General features: G+C 43.3%; 2 protein-coding genes across 3 annotated transcripts in view; both read right to left on the bottom strand.

Annotated features, from left to right (window-relative positions):
• Nucleotides 1-7,775, bottom strand: part of OXSR1 (oxidative stress responsive 1) — a 38,656-nt gene extending 30,881 nt beyond the window's left edge. Inside the window, exons 1-2 of one of the 2 annotated variants that reach the window (XM_026091576.1) lie at nt 7,709-7,775; nt 3,373-3,428 (exon numbers count right to left, since the gene is read on the bottom strand). Coding sequence is in view for 1 of the 2 variants with exons in the window: in XM_026091575.1 (XP_025947360.1) it covers nt 3,373-3,428; nt 4,614-4,624 (67 nt within the window). In the remaining variant the exon portion in view is untranslated. Of the gene's footprint in view, nt 1-3,372; nt 3,429-4,613; nt 5,684-7,708 lie in introns of those variants that run through there. The other variant, XM_026091575.1, reaches the window with a different exon arrangement.
• Nucleotides 7,776-7,978: 203 nt separating this feature from the next.
• Nucleotides 7,979-22,202, bottom strand: part of LOC112978270 (serine/threonine-protein kinase OSR1-like) — a 32,107-nt gene continuing 17,883 nt past the window's right edge. Inside the window, exons 3-5 of the mRNA XM_026091577.1 lie at nt 17,774-17,915; nt 10,797-10,950; nt 7,979-9,473 (exon numbers count right to left, since the gene is read on the bottom strand). Of these exons, the coding sequence (XP_025947362.1) occupies nt 9,438-9,473; nt 10,797-10,950; nt 17,774-17,915 (332 nt within the window). The 3' untranslated portion in view covers nt 7,979-9,437. The remainder of the gene's footprint in view (nt 9,474-10,796; nt 10,951-17,773; nt 17,916-22,202) is intronic.

Raw genomic sequence — 22,202 nt, 5'->3', positions numbered from 1 at the left:
GCCGTTGCAGGCATTTTTAGCATTCCTGCTTCCAGGGACGATGGTCTCGCTCGATTCACAGATTCCTCCTCCGCTGTTTTATCTGCCGCTAGCCCTCACTGGTGGTGCTCTTAAAGCAGCTTTCGCATCCAAAGCACATCTGTCAATTTAGAATTACGAACAGCACAAGGAAAGCCAGACACCTCCAGCAAGTTATATTGTGCTTGGCCTTACAGAATTGCACAGTCCGTACTAACTACAGAGGCTTTTACTTTTGAGAGAGTAAAAGTGGTTAGAGTGATATAATCCTATGGCAGAATTACCACCACGAACTATATACAGCGAAAATGAAGTGTGAACTTCGAAACACATGAATTAAACTCACCGGCATTGCGTGGAGGTATAGTCCAGCAGTGGGGTTTTCTCCATCATGGGRTCAAGCATTTTTATAAGCTTTCTTAAAACAGTGTTGTTCTTTCAAAGGATTTAGTTTGAACCGAGGCAAGAAACGCAAACTGGCTCGAGCAGCAGCAGGCACACAAGAACCTGAGGCTGCAAAGGCCATAAGCTGAGCAAGACCTTCTACATGATTGTTCACGGGTAGTTTGAATACAAGGAAGACAAAAGGGAAAGGATTAATTTTAAAAGAATTGAAATCATGCTTTCCTGGTTAACTATTTGCATTCTTTACGCACACCACGGCAGCTCCTTCAAGGGAGGTGCCCAACTTACCCCAGCCCTCAGGCTTCATTCCACAGCTGATTTTTTTTCTTTTTCCCCATAGTATAACTTTCCAGCGAAACTTAAGTACAACTGTGCCATGAGAACACAGGGATAACCAAAGCACTCAGCTATAAACTGCATTAGTCAGAATATGCATTAATAGTATTGTCACAGGCAAGCATTTCAACCTTGCTGAAACACAAATCTCACTTTATTAGAATTGTTTCACTATTTCCAACCATTTTTTTTCCTCCTTAAAAAAATATATATATACACACACACACACTTGTGAGAGATTTGGCTATTTCAACTTCCTTTCAGCCTGACCCAAGGTGAAGTGTCAGAAATTCCCACAGAAACCAAATTCCACATTTTGACCAGGTCAGGCTCTTCTCTAGTATTCAATCATTCATTTATTTTTGTTTCTTTCAAGTCATCGGCTGCCTCCCCCAAAGCGAAAGGGCTTCCTGCCGCCCTTGTGAACCTTGCGACTGCGGCCGAGCTCAGTTGCTTCACTTTGTCTTGTGGAAGGTTACAAAATGAGAAGGGGAACTTTGCATATCTCACAGCTACAGAGAGTGTCCATCGTTTAAACGTCACAGCTTTGAGGCCCTAGCACACAGGTCAGTCCTGGGGAAACTCTGCTAACCGGAGACAAAAATAAACCTTTTGATACTGGCGCAAGCTAAGCAATTTTACAGGACTATTTAGTCAACTTCAAAACAACCTATCATCTGAAAAATATTTGGCAGACATAACAGATATGTAAGCAAGCACCTATCACCAGTGAGCCTTAAAAAATAAATAAATAAATAAAAAGTTAAGCCCTGGCACCCTTGTGGAAGAGAGGCATGAGCAGCCTTCTGCTAGGCTGGCAGAAAAGCCACAAGAACAGTGCGCTGTGCTAATGCCCCAGCTACTCGCAGCCTCTCCCAGCACATAATCTACTGCTCTGTACAATTACAAATCCAAAAGGTTACATCTTGGCCCCATGGTAGAAAAAGCCCRTAGGATTTTTATTAATATACAGCTCGCTCCTTTGAGTATTTTGGAAGCCCCACCCTACCTAACATCGGTTGCCGCATGGGACGAATTATTCGCACTTTGTTAGAAGTGTAGCGGCGAGCACACCGAGAGCACTGGGAGACTTAAAAGGGAAAACAAAGCAACTTCAGATTTCAGAGAGAAGCCCTGTGCTTTAAGTGCTAGGTCTTTCCACACCAAGGCTTGTTATCTTCCGCAGAGAGAGAAGAGCTACCTATAAAGACTTTGCATTGCATTACATTACGTTTCCTGGGRAAAAACCGACACCCTTCATACAAAGATGCAAATCCAGGCCCAGATTTACCAAGGAGGGGTTCTTACCTCTCAGCCACGCAGCGATCAGCACTGCACAACGCAACACACTTCTGCCTCACGTGACTGTCACTGCCACATGGCTACAAAACCCCTGTCCCTTAACCCTCTGCTGACTAGGTCTGCTGGACTCCATCAGCAGGATGAGGCGCCAAAGAGAGGCCTTAACACAAACAGATAATGCCTTTTCCAACTGAAAAGGGGACTGAAAGAGTTAAACGTGTAATAGGATGTTTTTGATGAGACTGCAGGACCAACTGCCAGCTCTGCCCTCTGGCTAGACGTGGCATGAGGGCTGGAGAGGCACGACAGGATTCATGGGAATAGCGAGCTCCTGAGGGGCAAGAYGCTCAAGGGAGGAATCCGCACGCAGATTAGACCATCTTCTGTACTCATGGTAGGAAAACGGCAAGTTAGAGAGAAGAGGAAAGACAAGTCTTACAGCTTCTAAACATACACTCCAAAAAGCCTTGTGTTATTGAATACTCTCCAACAGTGATTTTTGATTTCTGGAAAAAAGACCTCCTACAGACTTTGCATGCATGACTTAGAAGATGAGAAAAGTCCTGTTGGCGAAAGTCCTGTTGCCTGTCAGCAAAAAACCCTCCCTCCGCAGAAGACATATGATCCACCTACACCAAGGACCATTTCCAACATACTTGTGTTGATGCAGCTCATAACAAGCAGCGAGCACAACAGTAGACACCTCCTCCTCCAGGCACATCTGTGCCAGCTAAAGCAACTGTTTTAACAGTTCCCCCTACCATGTCCCTTGATACACCAGTTCAGTTGCTTACAGGACACTTTCCGAGGCTTCCAGTTTGCCCAGATTTGGGCTAGGTTAGTTCATTCAGTTAAACAAGGACTCTGCTGCTTGGCTTAGCTCAAGTGGACTAGCAAGCATCCACCTGAGCAGTCTGACCAGCAGATCTTTGGCTACAGCAAAGTTGCAACTCAATTTTACAGTCAGAGACATCGATTTCCTTCAGATGTATCCCTTGACCATTTACCACCATCCTTTTGAACACCATCTTACAGGTAGGTGATAAATCAGTAATACCTGTGYAGCGCTCTGTATTTCAGTCCTATGAAGCTGCTGTTCTAAAAATCTGACTAGCTTATGTCTAGATGTCTATCTAACCCATTGATTCTGTGGACTTAATAGTCCAAGGATTTATTCATATTGACAGTCACTATTTCAAGATATCAAGGTTTCTTGAAACTAACATTTTTACATAGGTGGTTTCTTAGCCATTAAACCATCTATCCGGACAGAGTTATGCCCAAAGTTTATTCAAAGCTATTGGAAGTTACCTGCGATTTGCACTGAGCCATCTTCTCCAAGAAGAATGTTTCCTGCTTTCACGTCCCTGCAGAAAAATAAAGCAACAGTGAGCAGAACTCAGTAAAACTTCCTCCTTTCAACCAACAAAAATACATTCAAAGTTTCTTATTGCTCATATTCTGTATTTTGCTGCGTTATCTCCTCTTGCTTTCAACCAAGCAGAAGTAGTAGGGACTTAACGCTAGTCATAATTTCAGGACACAGATATTAAGTGGTATTTGTATGAATTACAGCTATTAGAGTTTTAAGTACTGTACACAGAGAAACAGCTTTGGAAAACTTATCAGAAAGTACCCTCAAAAATACAAGAAGAGTGGTTTGTCCCAGGCTCTAGAATTTGCTAAAAATTTGAAAGCAGACCCTAACACTAGCCTGATGCTCATGTATCCTTTTAGAAGGAGATTCAAGAGACTGAGTTAATTTAACACCTCACTACCACTGAAAGAATATATCCTGTTCTTCCTTGGCCCCCAAACTTGAAGCTTCTCAGGCTCTGACCCTGGAGCTGTCCTGGTTTCTCAGGAAGCCTGTTTAGCTCAGTCCACTGGCAGAAACCCAGACAAGAAGTTGTTCGCTGGTGACTGGCTGAACTGAACCAGTTTACCAGGAGGTTGGGTGAGCAGAGCTGGTACAACAGAGAAGGTGGAAGAGGGAGAGTAGGACCACACAGCTGTTCTGGGGAATCTCAACTTTACTGAAAAATCTCCCCAATTTTCTTGTATCCAAGAAAGTCAGAACACCCAAGAACATCTCGCATGTGCGATGAAAGTTACTGTACCCCTCTATTCCTCCCTTCTCTCCCTCCGCCAAAAAAAGCTCTGTTTTATTAACAGCAACACTTCCAGAACTCTGCTTTCACTCCAAATACACTTGCAAGTTTTATAGCTTATTTTCACAGGCTGCTCCTCACGTAAAGCCAACTGAAGCATCTCTGTACTTGACGTCTCCATTCACCAGCTTGGCTGACAGAGTTTGCACTATCTAGAAACCCACCCAGAGCGCATGCAAGTGCTCTCTCCTTGCAAAAGCTGCAAGCAAAGCAACCGCCGGGAGGATAGGTGCCAGCAAATAGATAGCGTTTTGCTACACACCTCACACTAACGGCAGCCATCTGCCCAGAAGAGAGAAGAAAAACAGATTCCCCCCCCCCCCACGCACTTCTGCAACTATTCCAAATCTTTTCACAAAACAGTCAAACTCTTTCTCTCACCCCTCATGCATTATGAGAAAAGAGCTGGCACGACAGCGAGGCCCAAGAATCCCGGTCAGGCCCTGAAAATCTTCCTCTTGCTGGCTTTGCTCTTCTGAGGATGCCTGAGCTGCTGCCAGTCCTTGGTCAGGATGATTTTAAACATGTACGCTCCTGACATTAGTGGTTCCTGGGTTCCTCCCAATCTCCAATCGAAGATAGTGGTGTGGCATGTTTATCCCCCAGAGTACGTCAGAACAAAAGTGAATAAAGACTGTCCATAAGACAAGGACGCTAAAGACAAATTGAACAGCAAACGAGCTGACAGCAGCCTTTAGTCAGTCTTTGAACAAGTATTTTAAGTCCTGTCAAATGTATGCCTCCTGCTAGCAGTGAACATCCCGGGGCCTAATATCTGTTTGAGGCATTAGTGTAAGACCTAGTACAAGAAAATTCACTGCTAACTTGCTTTACCGATCAAGAACGCTTAGACAGGTATATGTGGAAATGCTGAAGTTATATTAAGAACTAGTCTTGAGAAGCTAATTTAATAGCAGAATGGGATTCAAATCAGTGAGAAGCTGTGACAGTGATGCTGGAATAACTAGACAAACATAAAACACAGTTATATCTGAAGTAATACTATAAATGCCACAAGTGCATAAAGAATATCCTAAACAACGCAAGTTTTTCTTGCATACTAGAGCCTCCGAAGGCATTCAAAGAATATAGGTTTATATCACAGCGATCGATGTAAAACTGCTGAAGTAGCAAATTATCTGCATGTTACTGGTGCTGACTTTACAGACGTGCATAAAGATGCTAATCACCTACACAAAACAGGCACAGCACAGGTCACTGCAGCAAACACTCTCCACAGCATGCTTCGGTCCCGACTTGCATGTGCATCACTTTTGATAGAGCTGTTACTTTTGATCAGCCTTTCGCTAAGAGACAACTGAAATTCAGCACGAGCTCAGTGAAAAATCGCAGCAAGTCAGCTAAAGACCAGCTCGTTTTCCACAGGCCCAATGTGTGCACAAACGCTAACAAGGCAAGTCAGCTTTCCTTCCAGGAAGCGCTATTCTGTTCTCTTCCTGCAGTTAATAGTTACAGTCATTGCAGACCAGAAGGCATCAATGCTGCAGCGGATGGGGACTCTTCAGCACCCAGAAGGACCTGAAGAGATTAAATACGTTAAGCACGGGGAACCACCATCCCCCTTAGCATCCATTGTCCAAATCCAACACAATCAGAACTGTAGAGAGTAAATTACCATTTTAATTAAAGCGTTGCAAAACCTGACTATCCTCTGCATGGTGTGCAGCAGTGAGGGAATGGAAAGGCTCGCTGCCAATATTTAGGCAGAAGGTTCCTCTGGGATCCATCCCCACAAGCATGCGGAGCCATGGAAGCGCCGTGCCTGAGTTTGCCGCTTCCTAGGTAAGGGCCTGGCTTGCGCAGTGCGAAATGTGCTTGGCACGGACGCAGCCACCTCCAGGAATCCTCCCCTCCCACCCGCGCTAATTCGTCGGGAACGGAGGGTGTTCAGGAAACTCTCCAATGCTACTGGAAATGTTTATCCAGATGGTCAGCTCTCCTGCAAGAGCCAGGACGTAGGAGGCTATTTCCAAGCAGTGCACCATTTCCAGGTTGTGCAGGAAAGGAAGAGCCGGCACCCAAGTCGCCTGTTGAAGTTACTGCTCCTCTTGCTGCGGATGAGTGCAAGTAATGTCGATTTGCTCTTCCAGCCATATTCCAGCACTGCCCAGGATATTGCAAACTTTTCCAGGTAATTTAGGCTAGGCAGTATCAYACAACTTTTCAAAACCTCCCCTGGCCACATTACACGACATATAGCTCACCTGAAGCAGACCACATGCTGCGCTCAAGGAAGGACCAGGGAAGTTTTTAAGCAGAAAGCTAAGGACGAATTCTCAACCATCGTGCACGGCAGAGTCYGAAAACCAGGCAGTGGCCAGAAAGTGGCATGCACACTCACTGTCTGACTGCCCTCCCATAGTAGGGCAAACTAAGCAAGTCTGGAGTATGAGAAGCAGCAAAACAAGCATTCACAATGAGTCCAGTAGAAATCCCAGCCAAAGAACTGCTCTAGGCCTTTAACCCTCCCAGGTGCACTTTTTTTTTCTCTAAATTCAGCTTGGATTAATTAAAATTAGCATAAACTCTTGTTAGAAATAAATGTCAGTAAATATGGAGCTTTGCTATTGTAGTAATGATTTTTAATAGTTTTTTGAGCCAGTGCAAAGCCACTAGGCCAGCAAGAGCCACTGCCAACTACACAAGCCAAACTRAAGAATTAAATTATGGCTTAACGTGGCATTTCCTCCCCATGACCAAGAAGGCCATTTGCTCACCCCGGTGTGGCATACTCCACGCCTATAGCAGCAAAACAGGTCAGAGGCAAGCAGTGCTGGGACACCAGCTCCATTTTGCAGTTACTGTGCCATGGAAGTAGCTTCCAGCCTTGCCATTTCTCACCCGTATCAGCATCACATTGCCTATCACAGCATCCTCAGAGCTACCCCATCAGTCCTCAGGCAGCACTGGATTAACGCTGGGTGGACACAGGTCTCCTGCTGTAGCTATACTGATGTTACTCGCAGTATCTCCAAATTAGGCACTTCCTTAAAACCATCTTTAAGATAAATTAATTACATTTAAAACAACTTGTAAGGGGGAGAGGAATGGTGTTTTCCTGTTTATTCTGTTCGGGAGAAGCCTATAAATTCACAAGCTGCACAGCAAGAAGTTTGTTACTCCAGGATATAGTTGCTGCCAAGTATAACAATTTGAAGGTACTTCCTACTAACGTGGTAACGACCATATCCGGGGCCGATACACGCAGAATAAATGGTATGCCTCTGGCAAAATCACTATGCTGGAAACAGGAAGTATCTTTAGGTTGTAGTGTAAATGGTAATTATTTCACATTTTAAAGGAAGTAACAGAATACTAGAGTAAACATTTCCTTGTCAGCAGCTTAACAAATGCTAACATCCTTCTGGACATCTCTACTCCATAGCTCTCATTCTCCTCTCTTCTTAAAGCTTCCAAGAGCCTTTCCCCCAAATAACGTCGATGTTTTTATTTACCTCGCGCTTCACAGCCGGGCTGGGAAGAGGGGCTTGGATGCCCTCCAGCGCAAAGGGCAATGCTCCACGTTACCCTGGAAAGGTTTCGCAGCAGGGCAGAAATCCATCCTCGTTTGCATGCTGGACCGGTTTTTCTCCTCAGTGCCACACAATCCTAGGATAGCACTTGTTTCACATTAATGCTTCAAGGGCAGGGCTGGGACATGTTAGACCCTAGATAAACAACATGGATCCCCAACCCATCAAAATTACAATATAGTGCCCAGCTACAGGAGACTTGTGAGCACAGGAGAGCGATGAAGTGACGCTCCCCAGGTTCAAATGCAGTGATCACGACGGTGCACGAGTTTTGCCCCCGCACACGTTTCATTTTTCAACAAGAGGAAAGAGTTACAGAAACCGCAACCCAATGGTTTGATCCTGCTATAGGAAGTCTTCCCAAGTCCTTGAAGTCCTGCTAAAAGATCAGATCTGCTCTCATCCAAGTCCTCAACCCTCGGCCCCGCTGCATAGTTTTGTCACTGCAGTGATCACGCTAAGGGGAAGAGCAAGTCTCTTCGCTGCTCCATAAGGGAGCGCAGAGGTATCAATTATCAGCTACAACTCTGCAATCCAAGCGAATGCAACAAAACTTCTTATAGACTTAAAATAAACCGGCATTTGCAAGAAAAGCAACGAAGCACTTGAAGCTACTGCTTTTCAACAAGCCTTTTAATAGGATTTGGAAATCACAAAGGATTCACCTGAATACTAGTCCACAACTGGAGCAACAGCTAGGACAACAATTTAAGGACAGTGAAGATGCGATTTAAATAAGTGACCTGAGCAAAGAGTGGCATTCCTGTGCAACCTAGCCCTGAAGTAACAAAACTACAAAATGAAGGCAAAAATGGAGTTAAGTTCAATTTATTATGCCTCCCTTTCTAGCCTGCTGTATGCGCCTTTAGGATGCAGGGCTGGCTGTCAGCACAGCCATGAGTCATCTGCACATTAGATTGGATTTACATCAGCTGTAACAATAAATTTTCATGGACTCAACTCTGTAGTGCATAATTTGGCACAAGAAAGTAATGGCTGGTCCTGCCAAGTCTCATTAAAAAAAATAGGTGCAAGATACAAGAATTACTATTTTCCGTTAACGGTAACTCAAAATATTTATAGTGAATACAACCATTTGCTGCAGTCAACATTATCTAAGTAATTTGCAAAATGCTTCCAGGACAATATCTCTACTTACAGTTAAATATGAAGCAATTTGCTGCATTATACACCAAATGAGCACTATTCACTCTCTGCTGTCGAACATTAGTCTCCCTCCAGTAAAATATTGCTACCTATATCACCTCTTCCCTTTGCTTTATAAGCCAAGATATAAACCGTTGGTTGTAAGATGTTTATTATTTGAGACAGCTACAAAATGGAAACTAGCCTTAGACTGTGCAAGCGCAAAGAAATGTCTTTATTCCCCCAAAAGTCAGTGCATTCAGTGCAACATAAGAGACCGCAAGACAACTGTAGTAAAAGTGCAGTAAATTAGCAATGTGTGGTCCCACTCCAAAAAGCTGTGTTCTAACAAATGTTTTCACACTGCAGAGGTGAGCCTTAAGTCCCAAATCTGGGGTCGGGATGCAACTATGGACTGTTCAGTGTGATTCTCACAAGAGTCAGGGGCATTTTTAAAGCTCCAGCTTCCCACGCAGAGGTACAAATACTTGATTTAACTGCCATTTTAACGGTTGGAAAGAATTAGATGTAAAATCCAATCCTATCGGGGGAAAAAAAAAGAAAAAAAATCAGGAATAAAAATGTTTTTTGGTTCTCTTGGGAAGCATGAAACAAGGCTCTGAAAGGCAAAAGTGACGGACAGCTCATGCTTTCCAAGCAGAGGGGTGTGTAGGCAGAGCCTACGGGAAAGGATTCTTAACCTCCACCGAGACAAGTTACACAAGTACATCCAGTACTTGTTTTCTCTGCTCCCTACCCTTAATATCCCAGCAGATCGCATTAGGGGAGGACTAAAGAGACCTCCTGGAAAAGACTCCCATCCACCTTCCTTGGCACAGGCAATCCCAGTAAGGGATATATGAGAAATCAATCTACTATTGTGCTTTATTTCAGCTAAAACAGAACACAGTTCAGARGATCTGTGATACACTTGCCAGGTACATTTGCCTCCTAACTTTTACATCCAATGCTTGAAAAGTAGACTGCTGCTTTAACTACAGCATTTGGGGCTCAAGAAAACACAACTGGGAAGGTCCTCCTCCTCTTTTTTACAAGCATCAGGATGGCTGAAGTAAGGTGCAGTTCAATAACAGATTCCGTCGGTCTTGGACTTTACCTCCCATCACCATGCCTTAAGCCCAGCATCAACAGGCTTAAAAAAAATTATATTTTTTAGCTGCTGTTCAATGATGTATTGGGGATTTCTTCCACAAATTCATCTATTAAGTCCTTCCATTTCCTGAGCTTACTGCCTCCACCAGGATTACAACGGACACCAGGCACAAAGCTCCTTTAACAGCTGCCGCCCAAATTACAAGAGGCAAGGCACATTGTGGCACTGCAGGGGCTGCCTCCTACCTCTGGAGGACCAGACATTTCTGAGAAGTCCTGCCTCAGTCATTACTAATAGAGGAAAATCCTCAAGTGGGAACTTGGCCTTATTTCAACGCTTCATATCACATTATTTGACGTGCAAGGAGGTGGGTATGCTTCATGTGGCAACGCCAATGATGCACAACGCGGTGCTGCAGTATCACAGGCACCGCTATTGAAAATATATTCCTAAAGCATACAGAAATAGGAATTTCCCCAGGACTGTTGCACACACTCTGCTTAYGCCAGCTTAAGTACATGGCAAATCAGGTAATGGAGGAAACAGGAAAGCCAATGACTCAAGCACCTCCACACCTTTGTCCTACCGTAACTGCGAGATGAAAGTTCGTTTCAGTAAACCCATAATTGTCTTGGATCCAAAAGAGCTATTGCCCAAGATTTTGATATAGGGCAGCTTAAATGGGATGTCATTTCCACCGAGCAATAAGCACCTCCTTTCTGGAGAAGCAGCATATATATCTATGCAAACCTGAGGCCCCAGGCACTGCTGCCAGGGAGCCAAGCGCGGTCCACATCCATGCAGCCAGCCACCGCTCTGGCTCAGCAACGCTTCCAACACGATGTAGAAGAGAGAAACTCCAGGCAGCCAGGAGCCAGCAAAGACTTGGTTCCTTCTCTGAAATCTGGAAGATAGTTCTAAGCTAGGCTAAGAGGAAAAAAAGATCTCCTTATTTCATTACAAAATGGAGATAGCGTTTATAAACTTGGGTGTATTTACATACGAAGACACCTTCAAGATGGAAACAGCCTTCTTAGCACTCCCAGTCTGAACTTGATGATGCTTTCCAGGCTCCTACTAAATGAAGTCTTTTTCTGTAGCAACTCCCTGTTTGTTGTCCCAAACACCTGGGTTTTTTGTTTTTTTTTTTGTTTTTTTTGTTTTTAGTATTAAGCTCTACTTTTCAATTTTAAATTTTGTAAGACTTCTGCTTTTAAAAAGACAGGATACAATTCCATTTCATAAACATGCAAAAATAATTCCTGATGCAGCCTTGCAGAATTTTTTAAGTCTCCTTAATACATTACCACATAAATTTAGTAAATGGCCTATTTCTTATCCTTTAGCTGAATATACAGACATGAAGGAAAACACTGTAGTGGTCTGTCTAAATGCTTAAGGCATCTCCACTTATGTAGCTTTTAGGATCTATCAAGACTAGAAAGTCTGCTGTATTACAACAACAGACAATATTCAAAAACATCTTTTTGAAGTGGGTTATTCACTTGATACATTACAGAAGAAAGGACCGATGGGATGAACATCAATGATTTAAATTACTCTTACTGGAGAGATGTTTTAAGAGCCTGAGTAATCTATTCCCAATAATCCATATCAAATAAAAGCAGTGACATGACAGATATCATCAACAGGGTAATTGTAAGTAAATGCGAATGGCCATTTGATCTCCTCAAAATCAAAAGCTAAGGGAGTTTGTTGCATTTTCACCCAACAGAATTAATGCTGCAAACAGTGAATGAAGATTATTCACTGGAAAAACTTTGAATCCAAATAATTCCGACAACTGAGCAACTGCCAGAAACAACATTAGTTTAATATGCAACCCAGTTACAGATCACTAACCAAAACCTGTAACTGCTGCTGAACCTTTCGAAGATCACCCTGGTCGCTACTTCCCGCTCTTCATGACATTTTTCTTGCTTCTAATCCCCATGTAATAAATTGTTATTAAAAGGGGGAGGATAAAGCTAAAAATTTTCATCTTGCTTTTAATGAGGCTTATGATTGGTRTACAAAGAACAAAAAAAAAGTTGTGTTTTCCTTGGACCAAATCAAAATATTTCGAATAACCACAGCCCATGCGGTGACCTCAAAGTCCAGAGGTAGCACCTGGGTCTGAGGTGAGTGACACTTGGCCAGATATCCGACCACAACAGCCGTACAGCACGTGGTGCTCAGCTTCCAAAACCCCAGGGCGAGCARATCCTCCTAACGCATGGGGCTTCTGGGGGCTGCGGCACCGATGTTAGACCGGAGACATGAATTTTCCTGTGCTTTCATCAGCAATGATATCTACCATAGGCATTTTAATTGCCAGTTTTAGGCTTCAGAGTTGAGGTCGTTTTCCCCGATGTGGATAAAGAGTCTCCACAGGAGCTATTGTTTCTGGCTGTCTACAGACCTGGGATTTTCATCTGCTCCATATTTCCTCTTTGCAACCACAGAAACTTTATTAATAAAAAAAAATCTGGATGATGCAGTGGAAGAGAAAGCCACCAGCAGAAAACCCTGGTTTGCCAAACCACAACAGGCCCCAATCTGACTGCTGTGCACATACCAGGGAGATTCAGCTCCAAGGTACCAGCAGTGATCTTCACGCCCTTGACCCTGCACAGCGAGGTGCTGATTTGGGGGAGCAAACTCCAGCAGAGTCCACTGCAGCATCTCTCCTTCTTTCCCACCAGTATGCTGAAGACAAAAACAATACTTCCATCGTTTTGTCTACAAAACGTATTACAAATTAAAGCTTTAAGCCTTACATTAACAGCTACCTCTAATGGTTACTTTTGTCCATCCCTTACTGTAACGGAGAAAAGGCTAAAGGATGCTTGTCTGAATTTGAGAACATTGTGAAATACCAGTTTGGAGACAGACTCTCCATTCCCTTTCCTGGCCCCAAAAGGACATTTCCTCAGCACCCTCCTGCAACCAGAGCTACTGAACAGTCCAGAATATTATTCCCAGAATGACTGGCTTCTTGACATCTCCGTGGGGCTAAGTTTTACGTGAGAAGATGCTCTACCAGGCTCTAGGACTTGGATGAAGGCAACTCACTTCCCATGGCTGAATAACAGCTAGCTTCCAAATTACTAATGACCTGGCTTAAAATCCAGCTGGCACTTCGAGGTGAAAGGCTCAGTATCCTGTTATCCACCCCTCAAATCCTCCCCTACCAAATTTCATTTCCAAAAATGCACTCCCTAAAACAAGATTACAGCAGTAGGTAGAGGGGGACTGTGAAGGTCTGTTGCAAAATTGCTACAGAAACAAAGAACTACAGTACTTCAGCCCTCAAAATAGTCTTTGGCATCCCAAAATCCAGTTTTACCGCAGTATCTGCCAGCAAAGCTATCAATGCATTAATCAGCTACATGAAAGTTAAGCTTGAATTCTGTAGGGCAGTTGAGCTCTGCCAAAATATATCCACCAGCTTTTACCTTAAATCAGAAGCTGCCTATTTGAGGAAAGTCCCTGTAAAGCCACACACACAAGTGCTGGTAACACGTATGTGTGCATGCACGTATATATAAATATATGTTCACACACAGACACCCTTTTTCCAGAAATTCTCTTAATATAGGTAGAGGAGACAAGCAATAGAAAGTTCTGATCTTATGTCAAAGCAATCTCAAACTTGAAAGAACAAGCTAACATATTTTTGGCATAAAAATGCATCAAGAATGTTGCTTCAGGGTCTCTTCAAAGCAACATTCAGGCAGCTGCCGTGGCACCCTGCTGCCCCACGCTCGGAGGGCCGATATTTCAGTGTGGGGGAACAAACATCAAAAAAATGGTTCATGCTGGTGCACGAGCCAACCTAACGCCCAACATCAAATGTGCTGTTCCTTGCTCCTTCCCCAGAAGCGTACCAGCAAGCAAATAGCTGGATCACTGCCTTGCCACTACTTCAAGCGCACGCAGCCCTTAAACCCRCTTCCTAACTTTCATTTCACAAAAAGCATGCCGTTTTTGCAGTCATTACACTGCGACGCAAGAATCTGACTATATATAAACTTTTGAGCAATGTATCATTTCACCTGGACTAACTGAAATATTCAGTTACACAACAGCTAATCGTGAACAGAAGATAAGCTCAGAGATAAAAACAGGGAGAAAGACAGAGGGACCTTGTAACAGTTAATCAGCATGATTCATTTGTCAGATGAAGAGCACCACGAAGAGCACCACCTGAAAGAGCTTTGAACTTCCCTCTGACAAGTCACTGTAAACAACGAAACGTCCCGACTTACTTTTGCTTTACTTTTATTTCGAAGTCATTTATCAAACTCCTGGATACCTGTTAATCCCCGAATGCTCAAAGGAGCAAGAGTCCAAATCGGGAGAGGTGCGACATGCCCTGTGCGTCACCCAGACGAGATTAGCCTGGGAGGGACCCCTAGCAGGGCTTTAGGCTTGTTTGACTTCGATGAAAACCAGCTGTCAGACCAAAATCCTGCAAGACAGCTTCGTACAAAGGTTTCCGAACACAGCCCTTGGTCCTCAGCACGCTGGCTGGCGCCCAGGCGTTTAACACGAGCTGGATCCCCAGGATTTCAAATCGCCGTTGGGATCACCGCGCTCCGCGGCCGATGGCACCCGGGACCCAGCAGCCGGCACCCGGCAGTGAAGGCTGAGAGCTGCCAGCTCCGAGGTACCGGGGGCAGTGGCTGATTTTGGAGAAAGACGTGGAAGACTTGCAACCAAACAGCTAAACGCCTGTTACTTTGGATACAGTGTTTCATGAAAATAAGACTTATTCTCTTCTCGTTTGTCTTTTTCGTAAAGCAGACTCTGCAGGCCGCAAGACTGTTCCCAACAACCCTTGCAACACAAAAGCAAAAAATACCACTGCTGCAACAACGGGGGAGACCTCGGCATTTGCTCCTGAGCAATGACACGCATTCAGGTCTGAGCCCAGCTCAGGCTGTTAATTAGGAAAGTAAACAAGAAAATGTAATTTAAACCTTCGCTAGATATTTGGCTTTCTAATCTCCTCCAGACAATACCATCAAACGATTCTCCTGGCCAAAGCAGGAGATYTACTCTACCGTGTGACACCAGCTCCCAAACCCTAATTGGAAGTGGCACTAAGTTCAAGACGAGCTTATGTACAGTACGATTCAGCAGCAGCAGAATTTCGTTAAGACAGTTTTCCACGTCTTAACTTAAATTACCCATTTAAGATGATGCATAATTTAAAAGTAGCAATCAGTTCCACAGCCAGATATATATTCTCTGGTCTCGCTGGCGATTTACAGCAGCAATCTGTCCCCATTTCAGGTCAACAGCTCCCACCAAGCTACATTCGGGTCCAGATCCTCCTCCTTCAGGCTTTGCCAGCAGCCTGGTTGTCCAACTTCAGCTGTGCTAATCACATCCGCTTCACCCGTACCGTGTCTCTAACGTTATCAAAGTTGTTCTTTTTCCTAGGTGTGATAAATGAAATATCCCATTTGTCACCGACCGAACGGGCACTTTGTTCCACTATTTGCTTCGGGTTTATTGTTCCGTATCTAAGCAAAGCCCTTCGYTTCTGACCCGTCCCAGCTGACCTTGCTTCGACCCGGCTTGCTCTCCGAAGGCAGCTGCCCCACATCACAGCCACTCTATTCAGCTGCCCAGGGATCACCTGACGCAGTTTCCTTTAGAGCCAGATACTTTAAGCTGACCCAGGGGACCAAAAGTTTAGTTATTTTAAACACTTCCTGCCAGAGCCTCACCGGCACGGCTGCGCACTGCAGGATTTCCACCTGCCTTTCCCAGCAGGCACGGCCAACGCTGTGACCTCTTACCGTCGATCAAAATGTGGAAAAACATGCCCCTATTCGTATGCATGAGGAAAGGTTCTAGCTGCTCTATAACTTTATTTAAAATACACCTTGGTGTATACACATGCGGATCAGATGCAAAACAGCATAATTAACAGCACTAAGGAAACATGCGACTGGGACACGGCTCCGGTGATTTCTTTGCAGCGCTCCCCTAAAGAAGGGCAAAAACGTTTCCTCTTCAACACATGGGACAAGACTGGTCACAGCAAGCCTGACTTGGGCCATCTCCGAATCATTTGATAGGAATCACATGTTTTCTTCAGAACAAGCAGTCTGAACTTTCTGTGAACATCTTATTTCTGCTGACRGCAGTGAAAAATAAAAATAAAGAATAACCACAAATATACCCTTTTACAATCTTTACCACAATTACTAGGTTTGTACTGCTTCGCTACAGAGAGTCAAATGAAGGCAACCACCTCTATCAATTTAGAGTCACTCAGAGTGACATCTTCAGGAAAAAAATAAAATTTAATGTTACTGCTACTTTTGCTTATTTAAATTTGATTAGACCAGAAGATGAACTGAATCAGCTAAGCAAATCAATTAGAAGTCACAGGCAAACATGGTTTTCTCAATTACTGATGGGAAGGGTTAAAAATTACTGTGTACCTTAACTGCAGTTAAGTTCTCTATTAGTTCAACCCAACTTACTAGAGCTGCCTGAAGTCTTATTTCTAAAAAAACAAAAGTTAAGCAGACAGCTGTGATATCAAAACTGTCTTCAATGAAGACAGCTATTTTTGTTAAATTAGAATTTTATCTGAGACTGGAAATTGAAATGTAAGGTTTCTTTTGGGGGAAAAAATATACTAAAACTGTTTCCAACTTTTTTTTCTTTTTAATCCAAAACAATCCATAAAAGCCATTCAGTTTGACCAAAAATATGAACTAAATGCTGCTTGTATTTTTTAATTAAAATAACATTTTGGCAAAAAAGTCTTTCTTGTTGTGCAGCTATCTTAAGAGCACAGAAAATTATTTCAGTGTAGCAACAGCATTGCTTATAGTGGCATCGTACCAGCAGAAGACCAACTTCACAAAATCCCCAAGGAAGAAAGACTGTTGCTCCCAGCAGCAGCCTTGTGGTTAGAAGGATGTATATTACCAATGAGCCATATGTTCTAATTTGAGTGCATATTTCGGATTGCAGATCTTTCTTTTTAACTGCAGGACATACTGACTTAGTATCCTCTCTTCCTAAAACTAAGCCACACCTCGACACAAGGGGAGAGGAAAACATGATTTAAAAATACCTCCCAAATGCCTGAGCAGCACCGAAACCCGCAGGTTTCGGTGATCCATCAAATCACAGGCCGTAAGTTAACTGGGTTTTGCCTACAGTAGAAGCTTTTCACTTCTAATTTTGCTTCCAACTTTTTTTTAATGAAATTACCCAAATTTAAATTTCATGATGTTGATCTTGCAGCTAGCTTTAAGGAAAAGAGGGGGAAAAAAAAGAAGGAAAAAACACACACACACAAACAGGGCTTGCAGGGCTCCTTATTAAATTTCTCGATATTTCTCATGCAGCACTCGGAGATTTGTAGCTCTGTAAGAAATAAAAGCAGTTTCTTTTCCACCTCCAACAACTACATATCACAGCTGGACCCGGATGTTCAGCAGGATGTTCTCTATATCAGAACTTTCACTATACCGTGAAAGTTTACCCAAATTTGGCCTGGTCACAGATTTTCCCAAAGCAGCAGCTACTGTATAGAAATTTGGAAAATAATTCGGAAATAACGGAAAGCTCCATTGCTATTATCCATGTTTCATACCCTAACAGCTCGTTGTGTGATGAGATTGCATATGCTTGGCTGCTCTGTTGCAGTGAGACATTCCAGGACAAAAGATGAGCAGAAAGAAAAGTACCTGTGGATTTGCCCATTTTTATGCAAATAGTCCAGCCCTTCCAGCACCTCCTTAAGGATTGTGGCTATACAGGGTTCATCCAGGACACCGTTCTTGTGTTCTCCTTTGGCCACAATGTGTTTTATAATATCCAAAACAGAGCCTAGGGGAAAAAAAGAAAAAAGTTAAACACTCTTGAGCTTAAGCTAGAAGAATTGATTCACGACTAAATACAACTTACAGTCACTTAGTACAAAAACCCAAAGAATTTAGGATTGGAAGGGGGAAGCAAGGATGGTCAGGAACAGTCAGTAGCTCTAGCCTTGGTCACAGGAGAGCAGAAGCAACGATGCAAGCCCTACGCTCCATCCGTGAGCCTTACAGGTCTGCAGATCCTCGAGGCATGCTGTAAACTCCCTGTGGTCACAAGGAACTGAGAAGTTATCCGCACATGCCAAAGTGTAAAGTGTACATACAGAGAACTCTTGGAATGGTTTTGAGTGGATGCGGACACTACAGCTGTTTTAGCACTGAGTACTGGAGAAGCGGGAGGGGGAAATGGAAAAAGCAGGGGGCTGCCAGGACTCACCAGCAGAAGGCAACAAGCCGGATAAAATTAGATTCTGCTTTTCAACTCTTAAAAACTTGGTGCGGAGGAATAGCAAGAAAAATCTAATACATTGACAGATGACACTCTCCTAATAGAAAAAAAACTGTAAATAAAGAATTAAAGAGAACACAAGGTGGAATTTTGTCAGCTCCTCACAGCATACTAAGCTGGAATAGTTTAAATTCTTCCCCAGAAATATCAAGTTGAATTCCTCTCCCGGTCAGGGTGTAAATGACATCATCTTGCCTGACAAACTATGCTTTATAGACCAAACCACCTCTCTGAATTGCACTCAGGAATAAACAGGGAATTGATGACTAGTGATAGGTCTCTTCTGTAAAGTCCTGGTTTCATGATATACTGGGTACCATATTCTTCGTATTTGTGCCTGGACTGAAGACAGCCTTCTCAAAGCTAGATTTTATTTCACTCCCTGCACCAGCATGAGATGCCTCAGCTCATTCTCCTGACTATGCTCTTTAGTTCCTTCAAGCTYGGGTTTCTCTGGTTTGATCCTCGTGTTGACAGCTATTAGGGTTTTTACGGATAGGGGCATGAGGCAATGTCAGCAGCACTGAGAAGTTCTTAAAGAATTAGAAAAGCAAGTGTGGCTGCAAAGCACAGCTTCTAGCCTTGTGTGGATTGCCTTTGAACAGTAACCTTACGGGAAAAGAACCTCAGTACTATCTTAGCTGGTTTAGAAAAGCTGAAAATTCATTTTCCAAACTTGTAATAAGAAAAGAAAACCAGAAGAGAAACAAGACACTTTCATACTGATGAACAAAAGAAGCTGAGAAACTTACTCATATGAACTTGGTTAATGGAGAGATTACAAGTTCCACCTAGCAAATTCTTGAAGCAAACAGAAAACAAATACAATGGGTAATTTCTTTTCTTTTCATCCTTAAGGTTCAGGCAGACAGCAAATCCTCCCCCCTTTAAGTTTACTTTATTATCTATCCTGTTTGAATTTCTAGGCAAAAACCCATCGTGTTGATAGGTTTCCACCTCAAACAACTTTACTTTTCGATTCTCACAAGAAAGCAAATAGGCTACAAGAGTCCACTCTGTACAGGCTAAGGAAAGGCTTGTTTTGCACAATCCGTACTGCACAGGAAACAATTACATGGGCACATGGTGTCCCTTGGCTTGTGGGAAGTGATACGTGCTGCGTTGATCCAACAGCTTCCTGCGGCCAGGAGAGCCACTATCCCCCGCTCTGCCCAGCCGAGCACGTCCCGTCTCCTTCCCGTCCCACCAGACCTGGTGCTCAGGCAACACCCCAAGTCAGCTCGCTAAACCAGTGGAAAACTAAACCGATCAAAAAAGCTGTTCGGTTGGCAGCGAGCATAATGCAAGAACAGATGAGTGTCAGAGCCAATGACGAGGAGAAAGGAGGGTAAGAAGAAGGGGGGAGAGCACACTCATGGTCAGCAGAGGAAGCAGGCAGCCCCCTTTCTATCAGCAGCAAGCAGTTAGGCCAGCTCCACCATCCCACTGAATGGCACCTCCAGCTTCCTCTTCCCCCTAAAAAATCTTGGCTTGTCTCAAAGTATTTGCAAAAGACACTACCTTAACACAGCAAACACCAACAAAATGGAAAAGAAACCAAAGCAAATGAAAAATAAAGAAATCAAATTGCTTGACATTTCTCCCAGCTTTTTATTCAAGAATACTCTTAGCTGTGTCCAGTCTTCCTTCTCCCTGTCCATGCATGGAAACACATTCAAGTCTTTAGTTAGCTCTGACATGGGTTTTAAAGGTATTAGCCGAAGATTTCCCCTCAAACCATAAATTAGGTTGTTACAAGCGATGTCAGGCTTCCTGCAGAGAGGGTAACATTATCCTCCTGAAAGAAACTGTAAAACCCCAGAAGTTTGAGTGCATTCCCCTTCTCTGAAATTGTGCTTGTTTGGTTCTAGCGTCTAAGAAAAGGATCATCTCTTGCATGTCATGAGGACTCACATGGGATTCAGGCTGTGACATATTCGTGTCTAAAGAGTACGTGCTCACAAGCCCTAATGCTTCTTATTTTGGACAAGAACTTTTGTGACACCTAAGAAAAAACCACCACATCTCTAGTTTCACTGTTCAGGTTTTTTTCCTCTCAAATATGCCTGTATTTTGAGAACAAACTGTCACTTGTTTAGAAGTCCAGCGAAAATATGTGGTTCTTCATGTACTCTTTTTGTGCTCTTTCCACCCACAACTCTGTTAGAAGACTTTGTTCAAAACATTTCCCTTCTCCTGCAAAGGGCTCAGAGAACATGAGGAGGCAGATCATATGGCRCTTGAATTATTTGGTCAAAAATCCTGTATTTAGCCAAGTTAGAGGTTGCATTTAACCCAGAAAAGGAAGATGAGGGTGAGGAGAAGAGACAACAGGACACACACAGAGCAAGCCTTCTTCATAGAAAAGCAACAGCTGGTTCTCACCCATACAGAGTACCTGCTTCCAATCCAGCCTGCCATTTTTTTAGCACTTTTTTTTTTTTTAAAACCCACTTTCTTATTGGGATGTTTAAAGAATTGGAGGAATTTGCCAGCCTTCAACAGAAAAGCAGAAGAGCAGCAAGGCTCTCAGCCAAATGCTAAGTATGGCTAACAGCAGAGAAGCAACTGGAGTGCCACCTTCTTGGTGAAGAAAGTGTTATACAAATCATGCCCACCTTGTTTACTCAAGGGAAAATATGTTTTTACGACTGGCACCACAACAGAGTGAAGCTGTGTTTATTTTGCCTCCTGTTAAAAAATTGGTAGGTAGGCACTGACTCCTGACTGCAACTTTGTAAAGCACAGCACTGCGTGATAAGCAGATTGAAACCAAGCGGCATTTCCATATATCGCTTTGTGCAGTGTTAGAAATCTTCTGACATTCTGGTTAAGCAAGTTTGATACGGAGTGACTAAGAAATATCCAGATCCCAAAATGGAAACCCTTAACACTAAGCTACTTTGAAAGTAACAGTCACAGAAACTTCATTATTGAGGAAAACTCTTTCCAAGTTAGAGACTGCATTTCTGCATCAGCCTGAAAAATGCAAGGCAAAATCATTCCCAAGGATCACAGATAAGCATGATAAACTTACTTTAGCAAGAGCCCCCCACTGCCTTCGGATGTAGACAAATTTTCCCACTTTCACCAACTGCATTACACCCTAACAAGTGGTTAGAGGGCTCTGCTTAGCGTAAGGGAGAGGATTGTTTTGTACAGATTAGCCTGATCCCAATTCGGCAGTAAGTTAACTGCTAGAATTAACTGGGAACATTCTGCTGAACTGCAACTAAGATTAGCTCTGCATAAGAGCACGTGCTTTACAAATTGATCATCTTGTACAAAAACACCAGCACGATTCCAGGAACCGCCAGTTTCTAAGCTGGCTTCCAAACCAGCTGCAAGTAGTATAACTTCTGGTGAAGTTAAAGCATACCTGAACTTAGCAGAGATCCAACTAGATTTTCGGTATGGATGTCCTCAACATAGACAATGAGATTCAACAATCTGCAAGACAAGTGTGCCCTATAGTCCAGTGGCCAGAAGATGAGGTTCACATTGGAAATAAGGTGCACACTCCATATTAAAGATCAATAGTTAGAATAACTTTTTCAAGGAAAAAAAAAATCAACTACAATATCTTTAAAATAAATACAACATTTCAGAGTGCTTCCTAGAAGATATCTTCTACCTCAGACAATAACACTATGAAGGTCCTATGGTGTGTATTATACATAGTACCAGGTTTGATCGTGACAGTTCCCTTCTGAATGCTCCAACTAGAAACATGTGTAGGAGCTACAGATTCACAGACAGGTTTGGGTGTTATGTTTAAGCTGGGGGGGG

Source organism: Apteryx rowi, unplaced genomic scaffold, assembly GCF_003343035.1.
Source record: "Apteryx rowi isolate R43461 unplaced genomic scaffold, aptRow1 scaffold_91, whole genome shotgun sequence".
Classification (NCBI taxonomy): domain Eukaryota; kingdom Metazoa; phylum Chordata; class Aves; order Apterygiformes; family Apterygidae; genus Apteryx; species Apteryx rowi.
This window is presented reverse-complemented; position numbering and strand designations above follow the sequence as displayed.